At 31.1% G+C, this 19838-nt stretch overlaps 4 protein-coding genes and 1 long non-coding RNA gene across 5 annotated transcripts in view; 3 read left to right on the top strand and 2 right to left on the bottom strand.

Moving 5' to 3' along the window:
• The first annotated feature begins 386 nt into the window (after positions 1 to 386).
• Positions 387 to 601, top strand: LOC139087741 (uncharacterized). The gene is made up of 2 exons (XR_011544155.1): positions 387 to 425; positions 496 to 601. It is a non-coding gene; the product is annotated as an uncharacterized lncRNA (long non-coding RNA).
• A 113-nt stretch (positions 602 to 714) lies between these two features.
• On the bottom strand, positions 715 to 2602 carry park (E3 ubiquitin-protein ligase parkin). The gene is made up of 6 exons (XM_070636641.1): positions 2364 to 2602; positions 2254 to 2304; positions 1933 to 2178; positions 1251 to 1880; positions 973 to 1194; positions 715 to 912 (listed from the first exon to the last, which is right to left on the bottom strand). The coding sequence occupies exons 1-6, from the start codon at positions 2568 to 2570 to the stop codon at positions 820 to 822; spliced, it is 1449 nt and encodes a 482-aa protein (XP_070492742.1). The 5' UTR covers positions 2571 to 2602; the 3' UTR covers positions 715 to 819.
• A 376-nt stretch (positions 2603 to 2978) lies between these two features.
• On the top strand, positions 2979 to 4745 carry LOC139087820 (3-hydroxyisobutyryl-CoA hydrolase, mitochondrial-like). The gene is made up of 5 exons (XM_070636739.1): positions 2979 to 3108; positions 3167 to 3357; positions 3425 to 3649; positions 3802 to 3824; positions 3882 to 4745. The coding sequence occupies exons 1-5, from the start codon at positions 3106 to 3108 to the stop codon at positions 4595 to 4597; spliced, it is 1158 nt and encodes a 385-aa protein (XP_070492840.1). The 5' UTR covers positions 2979 to 3105; the 3' UTR covers positions 4598 to 4745.
• Positions 4746 to 4957: 212 nt separating this feature from the next.
• LOC139087819 (b(0,+)-type amino acid transporter 1-like) lies at positions 4958 to 10200 on the bottom strand. Its single transcript, XM_070636738.1, has 8 exons — positions 10038 to 10200; positions 7158 to 7225; positions 6612 to 7094; positions 6341 to 6551; positions 6218 to 6277; positions 5963 to 6156; positions 5848 to 5904; positions 4958 to 5784 (listed from the first exon to the last, which is right to left on the bottom strand). Exons 2-8 carry the CDS (start codon positions 7159 to 7161, stop codon positions 5288 to 5290), a joined length of 1506 nt encoding a protein of 501 aa, XP_070492839.1. The 5' UTR covers positions 7162 to 7225; positions 10038 to 10200; the 3' UTR covers positions 4958 to 5287.
• Positions 10201 to 11300: 1100 nt separating this feature from the next.
• Positions 11301 to 19838, top strand: part of LOC139087719 (frequenin-2) — a 61141-nt gene continuing 52603 nt past the window's right edge. Inside the window, exon 1 of the mRNA XM_070636615.1 lies at positions 11301 to 11977. The gene's annotated coding sequence lies outside the window, so the exon portion shown is untranslated. The remainder of the gene's footprint in view (positions 11978 to 19838) is intronic.

Below are 19838 nucleotides of genomic sequence, written 5' to 3'. Positions count from 1 at the left end.
CCCAAATCGATGAGTTCTACACAAGTTCTACTAAAATAGAAACGAAAAAAAAACGGTCAAAAATTGTTTAAATTCCTTTTTTGCATCTACTCAATGATGCGAAATATGCGGGGCAAAAAAATTTCTCGTTCTTTTTCTGCCTCAATTTTTCGAAGAAACATTTGAAAAATTAAAAATAATTAAAAATCATGGATAAGCCAGTTGTTTTAGCTCGTGTCATCAAAGTTTTGGGACGTACAGGATCACAAGGTCAATGTACACAAGTTAAAGTTGAATTCCTCAACGATCCAACCCGTGCTATCATCAGAAATGTGAAAGGACCAGTCCGCGAAGGCGATATTCTCACATTACTCGAGTCTGAACGTGAAGCCAGAAGATTGAGATAAATTGCATAATTAAATGCATTCATCTGTATCTTTAAAAAAGTAAGTAAATTGACTAAAATTCAATGATATATTGATTTAACTAATTTTGTTTTGTTTGAATATTTTTTAGGTTATGGTAACATCTTGAAAACATCCAAAAAATATTAATTCAATATTCCAACGTGATTGTAATTATGGATTGAATTCAATAAAAATGAATTCGACTTGAGATAAAACATTGTGTATCAGTGATTGTGTTTATTAATTTCCAGAAATTATGATTGTGAAAGTTTATGATCCAGTGCTGGATGTTTTGTGAATTGAATGGTGTTCTAGAAAGAAACAGGAATTTTGTGACAAAAAAAAATCTATGAGCATTTTATTCAGTTAACAGTCAAATATTGTCTCATGCTATTAAATTCAATAACAATTCATTTAATACTGCTAGAATTATTCAGCCAAACCAATGAGCAGCCATGCAATCTCTTGTCCATTCTGTTTGACAAACCCAGCACCATTCAAAATTACATCCAGCTCTTGTACATGCCTAAAAAATATGTTAATCATAAGCTTTGATATCAAAAAGATAAAGATTTAGAAATATTACCATATGCATACAGCCACCTGCTCGTTCTGTTGCTGTTCGGCACTTTGGACAAGGCTTTGTTGTGACTTGAATAGCTATTTTGGATGCTTCGTCCCATCTTGCACCAGCTACTCGGCTTGGATTGACAGAAAATTCGGATGCAGTCATGTTATTTGATGATGTCGATTCTGGTAAGCAATCTCCAATGTGATATCCTTGCTTACAGATTTTGCAGAACACGAACTAGAAAGTCAGAAATGGTTATTTATTAAGCTTAATATAATTATCAAGCAGCTTACTCCACATCCATTTTGACAATGAACACGATTGCATTCTTCATCCACTATAATTCCCATTCCACAATTTGGTTGAGGACATAAAACTCCTCCAGATTGAAGAACAAATTCCTCAGCACCAAATCGCTGATATCTATCGTAATGATCCTTTTCTAACAATTTAAAATGATGTATTTCTTGTATATATGAATTTTGACAATTTACTGGACATGCGAGCGTATATCCAAAATCTCTATGTGACACAAATTGTCGTTCTTGAAGTCTTGATATGCAATAGAGTTTAAAGCAGTCTAGACAACTTGTATGACCAGCATCACAAGGAAAGACTAGAACTGGATCCGAAATATCGCCACAAGCTAGACATGGTACTTTCTTCAAATTCATTTTGATTAAAGTCAATGGTGCTGCATAGTCATTTTCTCCGCCTGATCCATGTTCAGCACATTTGAAATAAAACTCAGCAAAAGGAAGTTGATTTTCTTCATCAGATGTGCAAGCAATTTCCTTACTTTCGCAATGGCCTTGAATTTTTTTAGGAACTAATACATCATCCCAGCATTCTGGATCTCTGTGTACCGTAAAACAGCCTCCTTTGCAAATGTTGCAGCGAACTCGCAATTTCCCTCTGCATAGCTGTGAAGTAGAATTATTTAAACAATGATTCAGTAAGATCTAGTAAACTTACCTTCTTGCATTCAGGACAATGTACAAAGAAATGTGCCTTTGCCTTAGTATTACTTTCAGAATTTCTTCTTTCTTCTCCTTTCAACTGTAAATCCACTAATGTCGAGGATAAAGGCTTGGATGGGACATCTCCAACATTCTCATCATCAAATAAAGTTTCTAAGCATTTCTTTGATTTTGCCTCAGTTTCAGGTCTTGCTCTTGTTTTCACAGCATGTAAAACACTTTGGGTTCCTAAATCACATTCCTGAAAGAAGATTCAAGTGGGTCATTAAGGATTAAAAGCGTTTAAAAATAGATTCAAGGCTGATGAACAACTTACACTAATTCTTGTGCAGTCTTCTAATTCTTTTCCAGCAAAAATAATCTTCACCTGTGAATAAAGAGTGAATTATTAGATGATATATGGCATATTTAAGGCCTTAAACGTACTTCATTCGGCGAAATTCCTAATGACGGAGCGACTAGTTTCTTTACATTTGAAATATCCCATTCTGGATCTAAATTTAAACTTATCTGTTTACCCGTATTTGTTTTGACAAATATTGGAAGCTTGTTGGATATTCCTTTTCTCCCAAAAGAGAATAATTCCAGCATCTTATCTATAACTAGTCGAATAAAATTTATTATAAAACTCATAAAAATTCTTTTTAGTAAACAATGAAATTATTTCAGATGAAAATTGAACAAGTCCATCAACACGTCTGTTAATTGATTATTTGTAGATGTTTGTAGATCTTTTTGAATTGTCGTTCCATAAGAAAACAAAAATGATGCTTAGTTTATTATCCAGGAACGTTTTGAGATGAATTAGAACAAAAGTGCACCGATTAAATAATTTTTGGACTTAGAACATTTGTAAATCAAACGCAATTTGTCAACAAGATTCATATGGTCTGTTCAAATTTTTTTCGACTGTTATATCTTTGAAGTTTAGAAAGCATTCTTCATCTTATTTGACAGATATTTTGATTGACGATTTATTCGATACGAATAAATTGATATACAAAAGGATACATGATATCGGTTCTTTATTTTGCTATACATCTCAACATTAAAGTTCAAGCTGTAACGGATAAAAAATATTCAAAAGTGTTGAGCAATCACATACACACAACTACAAATCGTGCAGTAAATATCGCGATCGACGGAGAATTTTATTAAGGAGTTCAGAATGGTAATTTAGTGTTAATTAGTGCATAAATCAACATAATTTAGGTCTTTTAATCATATAGATTCGTCGTGCAGCAAATTCATTATTAGTTAATTCTGTAAAACAGCATCAAATTGCTTCGAGCTCAAGTTTAAGACACATGACGACATTTTCTGAAAATGATAATGTTCTCGTTAATGAAAATGGTACAGCCGGTGTAATAACATTAAATAGGCCAAAGGCATTGAATGCAATCAATACCGACATGGTTAAGTAAGTATTGTTACATAAAAATTCATTCTCTCTGTTCTTTTTGATAAGTTAATTAAGATATTTTTAGAAAAATTTATGCGGCAATGAGAGACTTTGAGAAAAGAGATGATAAGAAATTGGTGATATTAAAAGGAGTAGGTGAGAAGGCATTTTGTGCTGGAGGAGATGTAAGATCCGTTGTTGAAGGATCAGTTGGTGACGGAAAGGAATTCTTCAGAAATGAATACAAGAATAATGAATTAATTGGGAATTATAAAAAACCTTATGTCGCTGTTATCGACGGAATCACAATGTAAGTTATGAATCGAGTGAAAATTGCGCATTTATATGAACTGCTTACTACCATAATGAAAGACGTTGATTTTAGTTGTTTTAGTAAACTGATCATCGCTTTGGTCGTATTAATACTTTATTTCCTTTTCTTTTCATGTATATCTTCTTTAGGGGTGGCGGTGTTGGCTTGTCAGGTAAAAATACTTAAAACTTTTCATTTGATAGTTTAATTTACATGTTTTCCCTTACAGTTCATGGAAAATACAGAGTTGCAACGGAAAGGACGCTATTTGCTATGCCTGAAACTGCAATTGGTCTCTTCCCAGATGTTGGCGGTGGATATTTCTTACCAAGAATGGAAGGAAATATTGGATTTTATCTCGGTATAACTGGATTCAGATTAAAAGGACGTGATGTCAAGAAAGCTGGAGTTGCCACCCACTTTGTTGAGAGCTCAGCTCTAGAAGAATTGGAAAAAGAACTGGGAAAGTGCAATAATTCTGATGAAATTGACAAGACTTTAGCAAAATTCGAAGGATTATTTAAAGATACATCCGAATTCGTCCTTCAACCTCATTTAAAACAAATCGAAAAGGCATTTGGCGGTGATACAATAGAAGCGATATTAAAGAAACTCCATTCTGATGGATCCGAATGGGCTATGAAACAGTTAAAGACAATCAGCAAAATGTCACCAACGAGCTTAAAAATCACTTTAAGACAACTTCAACTCGGCAAGACTATGACTCTTCGAGAATGTCTCCAAATGGAATATAGACTGGCTGTTCACTGCTGTATCGATAGTGATTTCAAGGAAGGGGTTCGTGCTTTATTAATTGATAAAGATCAACAGCCAAAATGGAAACCAAATCGCATTGAAGATGTTACACAAGATCATGTGAATAAATTCTTTGCACCGTTGCCTGATAATGATGAACTTGTTTTTGAGACATCAGCAAAATTGTAAATAAGTGCAATTCCTTTTTAAATAGGAGAGCACATTAAAAAGTGAAAGTTAAAGATTTAAGTTAAGTACCTGTAAAATTTTAAAAATTTGAACTGCATTTAATCCATTGCATTTATTTTTGGAAAATAAAGGAGTTTTAAAAACTGCACTTATTGAAAATTAAGCATGAACTTTCTCACATGTTTACAGTCTCGTTGAGTATCAATAGGATCCTTCTTCATCATTGAGATAATCTTAATTCCATTGTAAACATTGAGGTCGATGATCTTTGAAAAGCTTCATTTAATCGCTGATAAGATTTTGAAGAGCATACTAGATTCAATAAGCTTACTATTGTTGATCAATAAGAAAGTCAGTACATAAAAAAAGATTAAAATTTATTGACACATTTTTCTTAATTTAATTAATTAATCTTATAAAGACAAATCAGTAAAAAACTACAAATTTAATGTTATAGGAATGAGATGATGATTTTTTCATATATTCGATAAACTTACTTAAGTTACTTAACATTATTTGGAGGTGTGTGATTATTGTCTTTTGTTGATTTTTAATTAATTTAATCAATTTCATAGCTGCTCTAATTAATCTTCTTATCATAGTTTACTGCTTATCTAAATCTAGCAGCTGTTGCCAAATGCTCTACGAATTAATTGACACACACCCCAAACAGCACTTAATTATAAAATATCAATGAATCTTCTCATCATTAGCTATTGTGTTGCAATTTTCATCTTCAAGATTCGTGGTTGGTACAACCATAAAGAACAGTTGAATAAATTGTGTAAAGTCATCCATGAATCGCGGCCGAATTTTGTAATATACAAAAGGCACATAGGCAAGAACTCCACTAAGGATAAATCCAACGGCACTTAAATATTTTATGTCAGGTTCATCAATTAATGGAGTAAGAACAAGGAATACTGATACAAATAATGTAATTATTGGAAGAATGATGGGAACTTTGTATGATCGTTCAACATTAGCGTGCGTCTTTCGCATAACAAGTAGGCAAACACAAGCTGTACCATAGAAGAACCAAATTAGGAATGATGCAAATTCAATCAATGCACTGATATCTCCGACAGATAAGAATATCACTGACAGGATTCCTTGAAGGAAGACGGCAGGGGCTGGTGTATGCTTTGTCACATGAATGTATGATAGCGGTTCCAACATATGTCCCTCTGTGGATTAGAAGTATGCTAATTAGGGATCAAAAAGTTTTTCAGTTATTAAGGAATATTTACCTCTTCCAGCAACAAAACACAACCTAGTCACACCAAACTGGATACTCATAGCACAGCCTTTAAACAAAACATATCTTAAGGATTTAATCATCAAAAAAATATCAACCAAACTTACCAAAAGTAGATAAAGCAACACCGACAGGAATTAAAAAGCCAAAAGCTCCGAGTGCCTTTTCAGCAAATGAGATTCCCACAGCTGCAGAGTTTATCATTTCTTCTTTGTCAAGTACAGTCATATAAGCAACATTCATGAACACATACAATAAGGTTACTAAAGGCACAGCAATCGAAATTGATCTTGGAATGTTCCTAGATTGAATGTATTAAATGAGTTCTGGCATATATTGTATTAAAATTAAGGTTTTATTACTTGTGTGGTGATTTGATTTCCTCTGTAATTGTAGTAACACTTGACCATCCATCGAAACTCCTGTATATATTGAAAATTAAGTATCAATTTTATCAAAATACGTTAATTCATTGCATGTCATACCATAATCCATTATATAAACTAAGTGCGATGTATCCAAATTTTAAATTTGTCCCCTCAAATCCAGTCTGTAAATTAGATGTGTTACCAAGGATTAACTGATAAGCACCGCCGGCGATAACGATAAAACATGCAAATACTTTTGCAAACCCGAAAATATTGTTAAGTTTAACATAAAGCTTTACACTCGTAAGATTTATGTATGTGATTATTGCTGTAAAGATAAAACGGTTTTCAGAAATTATCAGGAACATCCAATAATATAGTTACTTACCTAATGTAATCAATGAAAAAAGTTTTACTAGATTTGATTTTTGATCTTCACTTAAATTTTCAAGGCCTAATATGCTATGGAACGGTTGAATTGAGTATTCAGAAAACGTTAGAATAATGATTGCGATTTCGGCAGGCCGTAAAATCAGTACGTAAACCCACGCACACACAAATGCTGGTAGAGGTCCCCAAAAATTTCGTTTCTTTCCAAATGCTTCCATTAAATATGCATACTCAGCACCAGATTTGGGTACTACACTACCAAGTTCAGCAAAACAGAGAGCACCAACCAGAGAGATGATTCCACAAATCAGCCACACTAGCAAACAAGCACCAACACTTCCGGAAAATTTTAAGGCATTTTGTGGACTAACGAATATTCCGCTGCCAATCATAACATTCAAGATGACATTAACAGCTGCTAAAAGACCCATATGTCTCTTCAAGCCTACTTCCGTTCCTCCTTTGTTGTTGTTTTCAACTCCTGGATAACAAATAAGAATTAATTAGTATCTAAAGATTGCAGATATTTTCTATTTCCACTTACCCATTCTGATTGATATGAATGGCACTTAGACGGGACTTTTATGTTCACAACTAAATAAATCAGACAGTCTAAAATTTAAAGGAATTAAATAAGATTGATTATTACACGCTAATGAATGTAAACAAAGAAATAATTTCAAAAAATTTATCACAGCTATCATTGAAATTTCCAATTTAAATCTATTAATTAACAGTGGAGTGAATTTTGGTAAAATTAAAGATTTAAATTAGTTAAATTAAGACTTTTTATAGTGGATTAAGGATTTTTAAGAAAAAACAATTAGTATCCAGTGAAGTTTTAATAAATTTGATGAGTTAATTGAAGATACACTTGAAAATCAACAAATTTATACCGGTATGTAGCACAATTACTAATTTAATATTCACAGAATTATGACATGTTATCGCGTTGAATTCCAAACATTAACTATAATTGAAATTATTAATTCTGAGTAGCGTTATCAAAAAATTCATTTAATATTATCAATCAAGGTGTCATAGGTGCTTAATGGTGATTATTATATTCTGAAATTTGCGTTTTATGAGGTGCTGGGATTATCGGTGAAATATATATTTTTTGAAAACAGAATCCAAGACTCAACCGAGTGTATATCCTTTATAATAATATTGCTAGACACAGTACATTGGACACAAAAACATTGTACATTTTATTGCACTTTCATCATCTGTTTTTAACTTTTTGCTTAGTCGTGAAATTGTTTAAATTTTTTGTCAAAAGCATGTACATACTTCAAGCCAGCAATTTAAAATATGAGAAATTACTTGTTTTACAAAAAAATAAGACACAAACTTCATATTACTTTAATCAAATTTAAAAAGTTTTAATAGCATTCGTGAGAGCACGAACTTCCCTATAAAATTTGAAGGAAAAGAATAATTGACTTGACGCAGGTCTTGGGTTTTTCTTGACATCTGATAATTATAATTAGCTAATGGCTAAGATTTATAAAATAAACTTTTCACACTTTATAACTATATTGCTGTTTAATAAGTAAATATTTTAATTGTTTGTCGCCGCATCAGTGATTATTTATATCGTGGATATTATCATGAATTCTTTGTTGTTGCGGTTACTCATTCCTCTTCGTTTCTCTTTTATACTCAAAAATTTATTTACACCGAAAATTGCAAAATTCTTATTCTTCTTGCCTGTTGCTTCCAAATATATCATTTGCGAACATATCTGTAATATTTTATCGATAACATGTATTCGCCGTTCCTCATAATTAAATGGCAAGCATCAAATCTCACTAAGAAGAACAGATATTGTGACGCATGTTATAGACAGCCTTGACATTATTGCAAATCTCAAAATTCATAAAAATAAAAAAATATCAAAATGTTAAACGACCTTGAGTCTTCTGTTTCTTTAAGAGTACACATTTAGGGTCTGTTTATTTGTTTATTACGTCCTCATGTGTTTTTGTAAAACCTCTTGTGTCAACACTCATCATGTGTTTCCATAATCGGCGTCATAAAATGTGTACCTTAAAAACAGATATTCTTTTGATGTATTAAGTGATATTCCCGTGAGAAGTCGGTCAGAAATTATGTTTTGTACGTGCTAGGATTAAATGTTTAATTTTGAATACATTCCTAACAGAAATAAGTGATCTAGTCATCCAGTCAGTCTTCAAGGCCAAAAGCAACCCCTTTTTTTAAAAAAAAAAAGAAACCGCGCAGTAACAAAACATGCTGCAAAACAGTCTTCTTCTTATTCTTCATTCCTTTTCATGATTTCACTTCAAAATTCTTTACTTTATATGCAAATATCTCATCACAACGTGAGGCATAATCAAGAGTAAGAAATTATACCCTAACAATAGAGAGGATTGGAACTTGAGATATCTGAATGTATACAGAATTAGTCAGTCGGAATATCTTTGACAGAAATAAATCTTTATAAGTAGACTTCAGACGTTAAGAAAATATATGAGAGATAATGTCCAATCAGTGTGGTACAAAAGGGCTTTATGCTTTCATTTTAATACGTTATCTCTATTACTCAATATTGACAATGAATGTATGAAACATGTGTACAATTGATAAAAACACTACGTATTTATTCAATTTTTTCAAGGTTGATAATTTAGTGAATTTTCGATTGACATTCGAATGGGAAGGTGTGTAAAAAAATTATCGAATTTATTGGTAATGACCTAAATTATTAGTTCTAGTTGATTCTTATAAGAATGAGAATTTTATTATGTGTATCAAAATATATTTTTCGAATAACCCCAACCAGATGCTACAAAAATAAAAATTCTTGCTAAAAATTTCTTCACGATACTCCTAATTGACCCTTCTACATAGAAATTATATTGTTCAGACAGCAGACAACAGACATTGGTCATATGAAATTTTCTCAGAAATTTACATCAGATTTTGTGCACATTTCAAAACAAGTACGGCTAATTTAAAATTGATCAAAAAAATGTCTGTACCAAAAAAAGCAATGAAACGTGTTTTACGCATTGATGACTCAAAAATCATTTTATATTACTTTGATCAGCGTGGTGTGAAATTATTGTCAAATAATCAAACATTTTTGTTCAATTTTTATTGAGCACTAAGTAAATATAGAAGTGATTAAGTGCATTTTTATCTCCTTTGGGGGAGTCAACTCTTGTAATCAAAATGATCCATTTGTACTAAATTGATGATTCTTAGAAATGCAAATATAATACATAAGGAACAATTTGGATGCATGGGAAATCAATGCTATTTATAATAAATACGAGAAATCATTATACTGTTGATTGTTCTTGTTATCAGCAAGCCACATAAGTTACGAGTTCATGTCAGTATGATCAGAATGCTTGAATAAAAAAATTCTAAAAATTTGATGCTTATCAGTTACCTTAAATCATTTATTCCAAATCGATAAATAATCCTTTTATCACATGTATCGGAAGCAGACAGATTTAAATTTAACACACAAAAATGAAATGATCGCGCGTTTTAATTTCAAACAGCAACAGGCACTACGTCTTTTTTCGTTCAGTTTTAAATTACTACTGATTATAAAATGCTTCAACAAAACACAAAAAAAAACTCTCAAACAACAACACAGAAAAAATTCTCATGAATTTCTTTTCAATCGTTTTTAAAGTTGAGTACAAAAGAGAAGCAGCATAAGTTTTTTTTATTTGTTGTTGTTGTGCTCGTTTTTTTTTTTGTCAATTATGAAAGAAACATGAATGAGACTATGATTGCATGAAATTTTTGTCGACCTATACTAACAAAAAAGACGCCATATGATACACATAGATTAAAATTCAATGAAATTTTATTTTAGAGAGAGATAATATGCTGTTTTTTACTACTTTTTTTGATAAGACTCTACATCTTGTGATTTAGGTTGAGATTGTAGGAATTTTTTGATCACTGATTTCGATAATTTAAATGCTTTTTAACAGAACGCGAAGTCGATTAGAAATCGACTCAAGTTGACTTTCACATGTAAAATCCAAGTCGACTTCGAGCTCAGCATTTCAGAACTTTCATGGACGCACTTGCTTAGGAAACTAAATTTGACTGTCAAAGAATAGACGATTTATATTTGATGACATTACATCAAATATAGAATCATTGGAAATTCAGTTAAAAGTTTTTTCTTAGTCATATGATGTTACAAGCTTTAAAAAGCTTTTTTTCTCCTATTAAGGAGAAATGATTTCTCCTTAAGAAGCTGAATTTTTCCCCATGAATTTGATGACTCAAGTTTTGTTGATGTAATTAAGTATTTTCTTCTGAGAAAATCATCTTGCCGACGAAAACTGACCAAGAATTGTGATATTATATTTTATTTTCTATCAAACCAATCCATTGTCAGGCTGAAAGTAATCCAAGTAACACAACTTTTCAAATTAAAAACATTACGTAAAAGTATATTAAAAAGTCTCACATGATTCACCCTCATTTCTCCTGTAAAGTTGCTCAGTTCCCCTTTCATTGCTCAGTCATCCTTCAGATTCTCTCAAATTTTCCCCTATTTCATTGAGCTTTGTATGAGATTTCCCCTCAATTGCTCAGCTTCTGTTGCTTATTTTCCCCTTTAAGGATACAATTCTCTTCTCAAAAAAGAATTTTGTATTAACATTCTTAGTTTGTTTGTAAATCTTCTTCGATGTAAACTTGGCATTTTTTCGGTGTCGTTCATTCAATGTGTCTAAAATTTTAATAAAGTCAAAATATATAAATTTTAGTAATCATCCTGAGCAGTGAAAATTAAGTCAAGATATTGGATAAGAGATATTTTGCGTGCATCAAGTAATTCCTCGGGGGTAATAAGAATTTATTAACGGTGAAAAATCCGCCCAAAAAAAACAAGTTAAAATAGTAATAAAGTGAGAAAAACGGGATTCTCGCGCGGAAAGCTGAGTGGAAGTAGAAAGTACGTGTCAAAGGCATATTAACAGGCACCTAAAGAAGAAAATTTTAATTAATTTGAGAGAACGAAAATTTACATAAATTTTTATTCCTACCGACATTCCCTCTTGTGTGTTCTTTTTTGTATTTTTAAAGAGTGTGAAAAATAATCCAAGAATAAGTAGAAGTGCTGTGAAAATAAAAATAAAATAAGAAACTTGAAGGAATTCAAACAATAATCCAGTCGAAAAATTATTATCAATTAAGTGAGAAGCGTGAAGAAAATAATCTCGAGGATTAAAGTGCACTTAATTAAGAGGACACATAATAATTAAATTGGATATATTCACTTGACCTCTAAGCGCTAAGCATTTAACCACTTGACAAGGATTTATTTCATCTGTCAGTGGTCTCAGTGAATTATAGAAAGTAAGTCAGTTCATTTAAAAATATAGAGAAAAAATCCTTATCATTATGGAAATTAATTACATAATCAAATTGAGGCCATCAGCAGTTTTTTTTCATTCTCGGACAATTTTTCGTGTATTGTTAAGTGAATGGCAACTTGTGTTTGTTGCTTTTTGATTCACATTCGAATTATGTGCACGTAAAGTGGACGAAAAATTATTTTTCGATGTCCTTGTCGCTACCAGCCCGACAATACATAATTTATTACATAAATCGAGCATTAGGACTTAGTTTTGGAGAGAAAAAATATAAATAAGGAAAATAAGTTTATTTCAACAATCGTCGTAGCTTCTATTGGAGCTTTTAGGAAATAGAAATTTTTTTTTTTCTGTGACATTCAATTATTGAGACTTCTGTGTAGAATCTCGTATGTTTTTGGAGAATCGATTTTTTTTCTTTGATGTATATTCTGGTATATTCAACAAATTTACTTGTCATCGACATAACTGTGGAATGATAAATTGTCATTTTTGAAAATATGATAAAGCAAATGATTTTTGAATTGAAACTTTTTACCCCAATTGAGATGGCAACTTATTTGCTTAAAATAATGAATGAATTTCCCCATTCAAGCAATAAATTAAATCAATAATTTGACTAATTGGATTTTTTGGTACAGAAGATTTCTCGGAAAAATCCTACTCATCTGAGACTTTTAGCGTCTTCACAAAAAAGTTCCACACTCAATTTTCCTAATCTACAATTTTCTTATGACTTCCTTCACGCTTCTGCTATTACCAACAAATGGTGTCAAAATATAAATATTTTAACAATTACAATCTGTTTTCAACTACGAATTTCTAACAATGTAAAACACACAAAAACATTTTCTGTTCTCTGTGAGTTTATGTAATAATCAAAAAGGGCACAAAAAGCTCTTACGCTTATCATCGATGTAATTTACGGGGATTTTCGTGAAGGCTGATAATTTTTTGAACATATAAGCCCCCCGTAAAAAATATCGCAAATCTTGTTCAATAATCGTAATACTCACATCATATAATGTAATATAAAATGGTTTAGTGTATATAAAATCCAATTATTTTTAGGAAAACCAGGCATTATAGACATAGACTCGATGCTTGTACATTTCAAATTGATATAAATTGGTAGTATATTATTGAGGAAATCTTATGGCAGTTATGATTAGTAAGATGAGGGTTAGTATTTTTTTGGGGAAATGTTTGACAAAAAAGTTGAATATTGATAGACTTTGACAGTTTGACATTACAAAGTTTGTGCTGATAAGTATTTCTTACACAATTATGTCAGATTATGTATTGGGGAGATTATCATTGATTGATTACTAAATAAAAATAAGGATGAATCCTTAAAATAATTTTCTATTGAAGTATCCAAATGAGGCAACTTAAAGACTCTATATTGCTCTGCAGGCTTGCAACATAATCATCTGTAAGAATTTCAGCAATTGATTCTGTCTAAAAGTTGGCATCTCTTTTGTTTAGTCATTTTCTAAACATATTTTTGTTTTTGGCATTAAACCATGCAGTATAGACATAACAAAGTCATTTCATCTAACTAGCAAATTTATTGAAAATCATGAATTCCTCCCCAATACTATTATATTGCATGCACAAAATTAAAATGATTTCTTACTATTCAGCCACATAAGTTTACCAAACATAAACTTGTATCCTGACATGAACAGAATTTATGTTTTATAGAAATAAATTGCTGAAAATATAACTTAGAAGTCTGGGTAGCTGAAAATTGTGTAATTAATCATAAAATAAGGATGATAAAATTGATTGATGGATAGGAGGTTGGATGAAAACTTTAATGTTGTTAGGTAAAATTTATTGAGTTGTATAATTTATTTAAAATGTTTCCTCTTGATCGACAAATTTGATGTTCTGGGAGTTAATGTTCAGATCTAATTCTGTACTGTTTTGTGAATGAAATGAATTTTTTAGTAGTAAACTAGACGTAGTATGGAAGTTGTCAGAATCTTGATTTCATAATGAGACTCATTACGAGAGCTCTTAACTACTCGAGTCTAACTCAGTTCAAGTTTAAAAAGCATAATTTACTATACTTCAACTAAAAACTGCAACAAACATTTCATAAGAACTAAAAAATTACTGACGTGCATCATTAAGGCACTTCATCTTGCTGAAAAAGTCATAACGAGTTTGTCAAAAATCCAATTTATGAATAAATTTTTGTAACAAAAACATATTTATGAAGCACGTCAACAATCTAAAACATGCACCCTTCAAAAGTTTTTTTTTATGATTTAAATTCAATTTTCATAATACGATTTATTTACTCATCCCCAACCCCATACAATCTCATTTTCCAACCCCATCATTCTCCCTCCTTTATCAAGAACATCTCATGTGTAGTATTTTATGTTTCTTATCATCTAAAATAACAAATTTGTTTTCTTGTATTTTATGAGTTTTAAAGTTAATGCAGAGTCATTTAAAATTCACATTAATAACGGAAATCAGAAATAAGGAATTCCTCCAGAATCATAAGATCTCCCCTTTCTATAAACAAACAAAAAACTTAGTGAATAAATTTCTCAAACAAGAAAGCTTTAAGCTTCCTAATTGTTGTGTTAATATTTATGGCATCTTCTTAGTTATTCATGTACCTTGAAAAGTATTTTCGGCATCTCTCATTCCACACGACACAGATTTTCGCACACCATTTTAGCCTTACACTTTCATTCATATTTTTTTTTTTCGTTTGATTCAATCTAATACTACGCATCATTCAACACGAATTTTGAGGGAAACAAGCTGTGGAAGAAATATTTTCCCGCAAGTGGGAACTTTACAAGAATATTCGTATGTGTATCTCTGAAAATTATGGAAAAATCTTCTTTCTAGTTGATGGAAGTGAAAGTTTTCTTTCCCTCTCCTTTGTTGACTGTCGTTTCATCCATCCATCTTTCACTCAGGAGGGAAACACACGAAATTGACGGCAGAGGAAAAAAGTTTTCATGAATTTCATCTTTTTCTTTCCTTCATTGTCGTAAGCGACGCATTTTAATAAGATTCTCGTTTCATAGTTGAGGTGTGTGAAGGAGGAATGGATGATTTTTGTCCTACCTACCATGCCGAAAATCGCTCTTTTCCTCCTTTGTCATCATTCAAATTACTATTTCTTGCAAAGAGAACATTTTTGCCGTCGTCAAAGTTTTCCTCTTTTTTTGTTCTGCTTTTTTTATTGCAAAACTTTTCACATCTTTTTCCTCTTTTGGTCTGATTTAAGGAAGGACTCGGGTGTGTTGGTATTAGTCGATACTGTCTTCTTTTTTTGAAAAAATAAACTTTTAGGACGAATTGGAAAGTGATGGCTTTTTTGAAGTTTTTCTGAATGATTTTAGCATAAAACATTATTGATTTTTGCTTTTTGAGTGGGTGAGAAGCCACGAACGAGAAGATGTTGGATGATAGAATGTCATAAAATTTATCACCAAGTGTTATTATAAATTTGGAATGCAATGTGGGTTTGAGAAAATACAGCATTAATTTCAAAATTACATAAATTTGCAGTCAGTTGATGTACATGGATGAAAAATCATCAGGAATAAATTATTAAAGCAATTTTCGGTTCGCAGTCTATTCGTTTAGATGATTTTGATGTACACACATCATCTGACCATTGCATGCAGGCTGTGTAAATTATTGACATAGAAAATCGATGATAAATTGCTGTTAAGGGTAATGAACTACCCGAACTTGCTTGCGTTCTAGTAAATGGAACAAATTCTTTGGAAATAGCTGCAATTTATTTCACAACATATTCTTCTCATTCTGTTCTGTGAGCATTGAATAGAAAATCCTCCCATAATTTTCAGATATTTCCCCTCAAAAAAGCCTCATTACTTTTTTTGTTTCTCGTTCAGAACACACACTAATTCATATGCTTTTTGCCTGCACATTATAGTAGAATTTTTTTCTCCAATATCTTCCTTACATTTTCATGGGAAAACTTTTTTTTTTGTCATTTATGCATGTCTATCACAAAGCTTCCTCCTTTCTATTATTGTAAAAGTTTTTGTTATTTTGGGTTTTCTTCATTTCAATGGAAGTAGGGATTAGAAAGTAATAGGGAAGTTGAGCATGAAACTTGTACATGGAATTCAAGGAACTATTTAAACGGTATCGATTTAATTTAGAATAATTCTAAGAAATTTATTTTCCCACAAAAGCTCGATAATTTCTATTATTTAGTATTGTGTTGTATGAATGTAGACTTGAGGTTAGATACGTCAATCATGAATAATTTATTGTAATAGACAGCTAACAATGATGATGAAAAGAGACAGAGAATTTTTTGGTTCACATTTACTCGATTCGTGATTCATGAAATGAATTAGGTACTGTTTTCTCCTTTCCATGACATGCTATCAGAAAAATAAATTTGACTACATACATATGTATGTACAGAGATAGTACAGTACAGTTATCAGTTAGTTAGTCAAACTGTCTGACATTGAGTTTGAAATGAATAGAGGTAGGAGTGTATGTGATATAGCAACATGTTGCACTATAAAAGGAACGACAACGACTTGTAAGTGTCAATTTTTCAATTTAAAATGAGAAATTCAGAATATATCTTTCCTTATTCTACTAATGCCGTGGGAAAAGATATGTATTACGACAATTTAATAAACATTTTGATTAGTTGACAAGGTAATAAAACCTTAAGTGGATCAATTGTCAAAAAATGCTGTCGCAATTCTATTGAGTAGATCAATCAACTTTACAAGTCTCAATTAATATTAATTTAGAAATTGAATGGAACTAGTAATCAATTTGTCTGACGAAATTGTTATCATGCATTATTAATTAGAAATTCTTTTCAATCATAAAAGAAAATTTAATGATTTATCAAGGCTCAACCACTCAACATCATGCGTCTGTTCATACCATCACCTTGAGCTTCGTAGATTCTTCTATTAAGCCACATTAAAAGATCATAAAAATTTTTTTGCTTCCAACCTCACTTCCAAAAGCGTTTGAAGTGTGAATAAAATTTTTATCCTTTACTGCTTTTGACACATTCGACAATTTACAGCACGAGAACGAGTTCACATGTGAAAAATGTTGCCATGAACCGTCGATGAAAGGAGTGTGAATTGTTTGAAGAAAAAAAGAGAGTTAATTGAAAAAAATAATGAAAGCGAAATTATTTCACATATATGTATAAGATACAGCATGCTCATTGTGGGTAACAGAGAATGAAAAAGTTTTTAATACCCTAGTTTGAAAACTAGAAAAAATGGTCATTATGCTCTAAAACAAGACCGAAGAACTAAATGAAATTTCATTTTTGACGGTCGTTATGCCATAAAAAAGCCGTTAAAGCTGTTCTATGCTGGAACTTTTCATATTTTTATGGAAACGAGACAAAGCTTCAAAAAACCATAAATCCATTAAAGCCATTAAATTTTCTCTTCTTTTTTTTATGCACCCACTCAATCTCAGAGCATTTTTTCACATCCTAACTTTGTTCATACATTGTCTCATGTCGTGAGCTCAGTTTTATGTGTGACTCTGCATTCCAATTTCCTGTTAAATTTTAACATTCAAATCACATAAATTATTATGGCATCATATTGTGTTTTATATGCTATGACTGCTCCTATTTCTGTTCATAACTAATCCTACTGAAATTCCGTTTATTTTCTTCTTCCTAACCTCCTACGCGGTTACCATGTCCAAAAATATTATGGTTATAATAAAAAACTGTATAAGTCGCTTGAGATGGCAGACAAGAATAAAATGGATCTGAGTTATGGATTTATATAAATTTTTATTGAAAGGAACGCATTCTTTGTGGATAGATGCTTAATAATTAATGAGCAAATAATGCAAAAACTTAGTCGATTAAGGAAGTAATAAATCTTTTGTCATTCCTGTACTTTTTAGCACCTGATAAACCTCTGCAGATGCTACTTAAAACATAATTTACTATTTAGACAGCATCCTTTGATAAAAACTAGAAATTTACTCGACAGTCGGACAAACGATCAAGATCAAAAAGAAAAAAACACTTTTTCTTTGCCAAAAATCTGTGTAAAAGTGAAAATAAAAAAATGGAAATGAAAATAAGCGATACAGTCATAGTAGCATAAAAAATATGAACATACAAAACCACTGTGTAAAGGAATGAGAAAAAAAGTGAATAAAAATTTATTTTCCCGTGTTGTTTATTCACATAAGCCCCTCGACACCGAATCATATACTACATCCTACATCGTTTGTTTATTTTGTGCTTTTTGACGATTTTTTCGTGTTCTGTATTATATTTCTCCTACTTCTTCACTTTTTGGACACTGGAGATTATGAAAAAAGATGTTGTCGGGTGCATGAAAAAGAGGCTGTTTTAGCCTTGCTTTTTATTTTTATGTTCATTTACTGCAGGAAACGTAAAATAAGGATCAAAAGGAAGCACACCATAAAATTATTATGATAAACTGATTTTTTTGCAACCCTTATGAGGTCGTCTGTCAGTTATCGATGAACATTATAAAAAAGATTATGGGATGGGTGAGGGTTTGGTTTTACTGAATGCCCTGAATTCTGAGAAAATCAAAAATCTGTCTATTAAAAACCGGATACTAGCATTCGAAAGTTTTTATAAGTATCGAAATATTGACGAATTTCCGCTTACCAACTACCAAACAGCTCCATTCTTGATAAATCTACCACCATAAAATTCCCACAAAGCGAAATTCGATTAAAAGAAACAAAGAAGCGACAAATCGGAAACATATGAAAATGGAATTAGAAACGAGAGGTAGTTTTTAATGGATTTAGTGTATATCATTTCCTTTAAAAGGTGTGGCTGTAGTTTTAAAAGGATAAATACGAACATGATACATTGATTTCGATAAGCTTTACGAAATATGTTTTCAGTTTATTTTTGGCTTAATACAAAATCTCTGCATTCAATCTGATATATTTTATTATAAAACAGACTGAATATACAAGTCTGAGTGTATTCATGAATGAAATTAAAATGCATGCTTAGGGAGGATTATTTGGGGTATGTTATCACGAATTTTAAATTTTTAAAGATTTGTTGAAAAACCAAAATCTGAACTCATTTTCAGAGCTTTTTTGACTTACACAGATAGCACAATAAAATTTTTTTAGAACCTTATTTTCTTCCATAATACCTTAAACTTCAAAATCATTTAGAAAATTCTCTGTAGTAAAGTAGTAAATCTCTGATATTTTATCATGATATCTATCATATACTCAAGGCAAAAGAGGTGATTGTATAAAAGCATAAAAATAAGATGATCATAAAAAACATGAAAAAGGAGTTTTATGCATCAATCTTACTTTATTTCATTTTCTGATTTCAATAAATTTTCATGGCACGAAACATACAAAAAAGTTCATAAAATGAGTTTTTTTATGTATCAATGTGGTGTATGCATCATATTCAATAGTGCTAAGCTGAAAGGATTAGGATTATGTGGTTGAAAACTCTAAACAAGATTTTCTCTTGCAGGTTTAGTCATTGAATATAAAATAGAAAATTGTGATTGTAGTTTTGGTTTTATTTACTGAACATCTTTGATCAAAATTCAATATTATCCTTTTGTTAAGATTCTCAATGAGAAAATCTTGACCACAAAGTTTCCATAATCAAATCCTTATTTTCAAAGCAAACAGGAAATTCACTTTGAACTTTAAAATCCTCCCAATTTCTGTTATCTTTTGAAGATCTTTCTCACAACCAGGAATTCATAAAAAAACCACATCCAATATAAATTTAAATCAACATAACCATTGAGTCTCTGTGGAATTTTTAAGGAAGCTTATTGTAC

Source organism: Chironomus tepperi, unplaced genomic scaffold (assembly GCF_022539635.2).
Source record: "Chironomus tepperi strain 1889 unplaced genomic scaffold, CSIRO-AGI_Ctep_v1 contig_137, whole genome shotgun sequence".
Classification (NCBI taxonomy): Eukaryota; Metazoa; Arthropoda; class Insecta; order Diptera; family Chironomidae; genus Chironomus; species Chironomus tepperi.
The sequence above is the reverse complement of the archived record's forward strand: the minus strand, read 5'-3'. Positions and strand labels throughout refer to the sequence as shown.